General features: G+C 36.3%; 1 protein-coding gene and 1 long non-coding RNA gene across 2 annotated transcripts; one reads left to right on the top strand and one right to left on the bottom strand.

The window, feature by feature from the left end:
* Positions 1-1,879: 1,879 nt before the first annotated feature.
* On the bottom strand, positions 1,880-2,287 carry LOC116404485 (pectinesterase inhibitor-like). The gene has a single exon (XM_031886999.1). The coding sequence runs from the start codon at positions 2,285-2,287 to the stop codon at positions 1,880-1,882; it is 408 nt and encodes a 135-aa protein (XP_031742859.1).
* Positions 2,288-2,418: 131 nt separating this feature from the next.
* LOC116404556 lies at positions 2,419-4,627 on the top strand. The gene is made up of 4 exons (XR_004217447.1): positions 2,419-3,116; positions 3,226-3,303; positions 3,384-3,434; positions 4,286-4,627. It is a non-coding gene; the product is annotated as an uncharacterized LOC116404556 (long non-coding RNA).
* Positions 4,628-6,367: the final 1,740 nt, after the last annotated feature.

Below are 6,367 nucleotides of genomic sequence, written 5' to 3'. Positions count from 1 at the left end.
GTCAGCTCTCTTTTTGCATTCAACCATTATACTTACAAAAAATGTAAAAATTATGGGTAAGAAATAGGCAAAAAAAAAAAAAAAACATTAGACTTGATTTAAAAAATCGAATTAATCATTTGTGACAAAGATTGTGTAGACTATTATATAACCATCCATAGCTACTATAATGCTATTTAAAATTAAAAATCTTCTCGTAAACACTATTTCAAAACACTTCTAATTTTACTATCTTTTCAAATTCAAAAATCAAACACAATTTTGAATTATTTATTAATTTGACTAAATGTCAACAATTTCTTAACCATTCTCTGTTTTGGATAACATGTTTTCAATTATTTGGCACATTATTTACATTATTTACATTCTTAAAAAAATATAATATATGTCAAATATCATAAGATCAATAATGTTTTTTAAAGGAAAGAAAAAAATATAATGTGCTACACACAAAATTTCCTTTAAAGAAAAAAAAAATTAAATTTGTTCCATGCTTTCATTTTGTAGTTTGTGATCCTAACTGAACATAGGTTAAAGAGTTCTATTTCTATTTGTAATATTTTAATGGAGTTAATTGTAAATACAACGATTAGACACAAAATGTTTGCATATGTGACGCGTATTGTATTGCTAATATCAATATATCACTTATAGATTTTGCTTATAATTATACTTGTTTAAACATATTAATACACACTTAATCCTTTTAGTTCAATAATGGTATGGAGTGGAACAAACTTCCTACGTTAGGATAAAAGGGTCACATAGATTACCTTCGTAGTAAACTTACTTTTGACATTATACATTTAACTAAGGGTAAGTATAATGGGTTAGCAATTTTAGGAATAATAGTTAAGTATATAAGAATATTTTTTAAACATTGTAAATGTAGCAAAAACCTATCAAGATAGATTTCTATCGTTAATAGACTCCTATGCCATATAAGCGATAACATATGTGATTTAAAATAATTGCATTAGTGTTTAAACTTTTTCCAACGTCACCTTGACACACATCGCCGAAGGAGAACGCATTAAATTTAATTTAGACTCGTATGACAGGAGTACGTCGGGGAAAGTTTAAATAATGAATTTATTATTTAAACTTTCTCCGACGTGTGTACTACATACGTCGGCGAAAGGTAAATTTCCCAACGTTTTCGAAGACGTCGGGGAAAGTCCACACTATTTATTCTCCCTTCCACACATAACAGAATGCAAAACGAAAATAAACCCAAAATCGGCCGAGATATAGGGAGAGGAGGAGAGTTGTGTTGTCGTCGACGTCAGTCTTTGCCGCCACCACCGCGAGAAGTGTCCTCTTTTCTTCTTTTTTTCTTTTCCATTTCAACTTTTCACTTCACTGTACCCTTTCAAAATCATAACAGATCCAGAATCCAGAGCACTGAAAAATGTGTTTATGAATCCACACTGAAACACAAAGTTAAAAAGAAAACCACGAAGAAATTACAAGAATAACAGAAGTATGCAATTGAAACAGAACGTAAGAAGCTAGAAGAAGATGATGATGATGATGGCAAACAAAGAAAAGAAAACAGAACGTAAAAGAAAAGAAAAAAAAGTTTAGGCTTTCTCCGACGTGCTGACAATGTGTGTCGGTGAACGTTTCTATTAATTGATTTTCTTATCTTCTCAAGTTTAATCAAAGTAAGTAATCAATTCCAATCACCATCACATTGTAATATTATTTTAAAAATTAAACTTCAGTTTATTTATTGATCAAAATGTTCAAGTACATAACCCTCAAAGATGATCGGATATAACCATAATAATGCTAAATTATATCATCTAGAGTGTTGCTATTCTTTAAAAGCAACGATGTATCCTTCGGCGGCTGCAAGAGCTTATTCTGACAGTGATCACCAAGAGTTGTCATGGCACCAGTAGTTGCAATAATGACACCAATAAAGTCCCCAAGTGCCAAGTCGTTTTTGAGCATTTTCAATGTCACCAACAACTTCATCATAGCTCTCAGCACAAAATGAATATCGTTGCTTAAGTTGAGGATTGGTGGTGGCTTTTGCTAGTGAGTTGGCTAGGATCAAAGATTTGCCAGCATTTGAATGAGCAAGGTTTAAGGTGTATACAGCCAAGCCTTTTAGATCTGTAGTGCCTGCAGATTTCAACACACTTAAACAAAATTGTGGATTTGAGATTTCTGAACAGATGGTAGAAACAACGTCGTTAGATGATGCCACATTTGAAATGATGGTGAACAAAAGAACTCCAATGAGAGAGAAAGTAATGAAACAAGAGTTATTGTCCATTTTAATTTATTTGTTCTTTGCCAATTTTGTGTCCTTATTGATATGGGTCATTTGATCAATACACATATTTTAGTTTTATTATTTAATTTAAATAAAAGAAAAGAAAAAAAAAAAAGAATTTTTTTTCCTTTCTTCTTCCTCCCGCGCGCAACCCCCATTTCCCCTTCATTTTCTTTTTCTATTTTCTCCTTCACCGATCCCTACCTCCAGCCGCACCCTCCAACCGGCCACCATCGCTTTCATCCTTCTTTTCTTCTCCGATCCACGGTCGCCGCCCCTATTCTTCTTCCGTTTCTCTTTCTTTTCTACCATACCCAGCCGCCGCTGCAACCGTCGGCCGCCATCTCTGTTCGCGAAGCAAGGCCGCCGTGTGACCTTCCGCCCAGCGCCGTGTGACCCTTCGCCCAGCGCCGTTTGACCCTCTGCCCAGCGCCGCGCAACCTCTGTCTCCGCGCCGTCGTCCAGATCTGCGTCGCCGTGCCCCGTCCTAATCGCCTCTGTCTCCGTCGAAGCCAAGCCCAGCCGCCGCCCATTCCTTTCTCCTCCGTTTTCTGCACTGCCGCGCGACTCTCCGTCCGTCTGTATACAGTCTCTCCGTCGCACGTCGTCTCTTCGCAAAGCTGCTGCTCGACTTCTTCCGCGAATAACACCTTTGACGTCCGCGCAATCAGGTTTTAATTCGCTACCGTGAACCGAACTAAAGACCCCAGATCCAACTTTCTGCGCGTCGAGTTCCTTCTTCGTCCTGCCGCAGGTAGCAAACCCACGCCATTCGATTGGGTTGTTCGCTGTCGTTCCTGCTTTGCCACGAGTCATTAAATTTTGATTGGTAAGATTGAAGTTATGAAATTTGTAACTGTTTCCAAAATAAACTCAAGTAATATTGCTGGAATAATTGGTTGGATAAATCGTTTACTGTTCGATTATATCGATTATAGGTTGAAGGTAACACTCGAATTCATTGGGTTCGCACCAAACAATTGATTCTAGTTGGAACTCGTTTTGTGAAGATTTGGGTAAGTTGTAAAAAAAAAATCACATTGGGTTGAATTTAAATGATTGATGAGAATTATTGAGAAATTGTCTTAATGTTTAGGTTCGTTCTTCGTAGACTTCAACGTGGTTAAGGAGCTTAACTAACTTGAAAGTAAGGGATTTTCTACTAGACTCAACAATAAAATTAAGATATAATGACTAATTAAGATGTATTGATTTGAACTGAGTAGAGATGACTGTTATGATGTATGTTTGGGCATTGACTTAAAGTTTAATGTTTGCTATGTTTGACTGGGAGAAATTAATACATATATGTGCATGGATTGATGTAGACTGTGGTTGAGTATATGTTATGACTGTCTGGTTATGTATGTGTACAAAGATAAGGATGTGGAAACGACTGAATCTCGTAGATGTTGCTTATATAAAGTGTGGATTTGATTAGTAGATTGATTGTTGTCTAGACTGAGTGTATAATCTACTGTTATGTTGTGTGCTTGTGAACGGAAGAAACGTCATGGTGGTGCCCTTGGTGACTGAGGAGGAGGTTATGATTGTTTAGCTTGTTAACTGATGTAATGATATGTTTTTTTATTGACCTTGGACTAAATTAGAGTAAGACGACTGTTTGAGGTTAAATAAAGAGTTTACGTGATGAGAATGTTTAACTGATCTGTGAATGACTGTTAAGATGTTTAGAATGGACTGAGGGGAAAAATTGTTAGCTTTTATTGGGATGTGTGCCTTGTAGGTGTCACACGGATCACCAATTATTCTGCACCTTCAAGAGCATTAGACTGATATGTGTTTCTGCAGAACACTAGACTGAAATGTACGTCCCTCGGGGCGTTAGACTGAAATGTGCATCCTACGGGATCACAAGACTGTGACTGTACAGGGTGTCCCAATAGAATGTTAACAATTTATTTTACCCTGACGGGACCAGTAGAGGGTCTCGTACTGGGTATTTTTATACTCACCCTCCTTATATTTAATTTTCAGGCAAAGATAATAAAGACGGCAAACCGGCGAGGGGCAGAAAGGAAGCGTGATTGCCATAGGGGTTATTTTAAATTGCTTCCGCTAAATGTTTTGTTTCACGTGTTTTGTTTAGTACTTGAGATTGTTTAGAAAATTTTATAGTTGAATTGTATTCACGAATTAGTAAATTTGTCTTGAAGGTGCTGGTTATTTTAAACAGGGCCCAGATATAAATTTTTGTTTTTCTTGAGACTTTGAAATTGTTTGAGATTGAGATTTTGTGTAAACTCAGGTCCTTATTTGAAATTAATGACTTCGACTTACCTAGAAAAGTTGGGTCGTTACAGTCATGTTTTTTGAATTCCTTGCCATTGTTGAGTAGTAACTTGGCATTTGTTTATTAAAAGGTTTTAATTAAGATTATGGTGTTCATAACTTTGTAGTCACACTAAATAACTTAAAAGAGTTAGTTTGACAGTTGACAAACATGATAGTAATGTGATAGTGAGTGCAAGGGTAAAAAGAGCAGCTTCTGTTGGGTTAAAGTGATGTTTGTGTTTTTTAGTGTGATGTGTTTTGTTTTCAAGTTCGTTAGTAGACGTATTACTTAATTGAAAATTTTGATACCATAGCCAGTGTAGGGGAAGATGAATGGAGGGTGCTATTAGACTAGTTAAGACTTATATGTATCCTAATTTTAGTAATATATAAAATTGAGAGAATTTCCTTTGATTTTCAGGAACAAGGATGAATAATCAATTAAAAAGGAATGAAAAGGTTTATCCATGCAAGCTTCAAACCAAAGTCAAGGATGTCGATCCTTCTAGGGGAGTCCAAAGTTCCCCCCTTATTTTTCTCCATTTACTTTGATTTTCAAAAGCTTTTAGGACAGACAAAGCAATTTTTTGAGTGGGTGTGGGTAATAGCTTGCTTAGCTTGCATGTTTAGTCTAAACTTCGGGGTTCAAATTTTGCCCAAATTTAAAAAAAATTTCAGAATTCTTTCCATACAAAATGAGCATTATACCTTCTTAGCTTAATTAGATCTTGCATAAAAAGCATGATTGGCAACCCTTGAGCACTGAGCTCGGGTTTGCAATGTGAAATTCTAAATTTTGATGAGTATATGTGCTGAAATTTGAGAATAAGCGGCTGTCTTTTTTGTTGTAAGCTCCTTTTAGCTATTTCTTATTGAGGTGTGAATGCATGATTGAGAAAATGGTATGTATGTTGTGAATGCTTGATTGCATGTATAATAAATAAGTGCATGAATACTTTTCTAGCTTTGTCTTCCTTTGTTGCTTTGTCGTGACTTACCTATGATGCACTTAGTCCAAACCTAGCCTAGATAGAGTAAAAAAGGGATAGGAGGCACTCTTTAGAAACTAAGATGGTTTTAACAAATTTGTCTTGTCAAACATGAGTTAGAAACCTCTTGCCTAGCCACAGTGAACTAAATCCCTTTAGAAAAGGGTCGACATTAACAAAACTTATTGTCACTCCGAAGGGAGCAATCAAACTTAATTAGGAACTAAATGTAGAACCATAGAAAGGTTAGCCTACCGGTTCTAGCAAGGCCTAGTTACCACATTGCATACCAAAGAAAGAAAACAGAGACTTGACAATGCAAAACATAAAACAGTAAGACAATCAAGAGCTATAAAAAAAATCAAACAACATATCCAATATACATTAGAAAAAGCCCATAAAAAATGGGGGAAAACTTCACTTTTGGCCTAACCAAAACCAGACCACCTACTCTTAGCGTTCTAAGCACAGCATCGAGTTTGATGAGGGCTTTGAAAAGAGAAGGAATCATCCCCGATCCACATTAGGGGAAAACAAGGCTTGTTGTCACTCCGAAGGGAGCAGTCAAACTTAGCATTGAGTTTGACGAGGGCTTTGAAAAGAAAATGAATCCTCCCCGTTCCATAGTAGGGGAAAACGAGGCTTGTTGTCACTCCGAAGGGAGCAGTCAAACTTAGAAACTAAGTTTAGAACCATAGAAAGGTTAGCCCACCGGTTCTAGCAAGACCTTGTTACCACATTGCATACCAAAGAAAGAAAAGAGAATTGCAAATGCAAAACGTAAAAAAGTGAGACA

The sequence above is a fragment of the Cucumis sativus genome, chromosome 6 (genome assembly GCF_000004075.3).
Source record: "Cucumis sativus cultivar 9930 chromosome 6, Cucumber_9930_V3, whole genome shotgun sequence".
NCBI classification, from domain to species: Eukaryota; Viridiplantae; Streptophyta; class Magnoliopsida; order Cucurbitales; family Cucurbitaceae; genus Cucumis; species Cucumis sativus.
This window is presented reverse-complemented; position numbering and strand designations above follow the sequence as displayed.

Bases quoted from the DNA above. Each gene is read 5' to 3' on its own strand.
- LOC116404485 (XM_031886999.1), bottom strand. From the start codon at position 2,287: ATGGACAATAACTCTTGTTTCATTACTTTCTCTCTCATTGGAGTTCTT.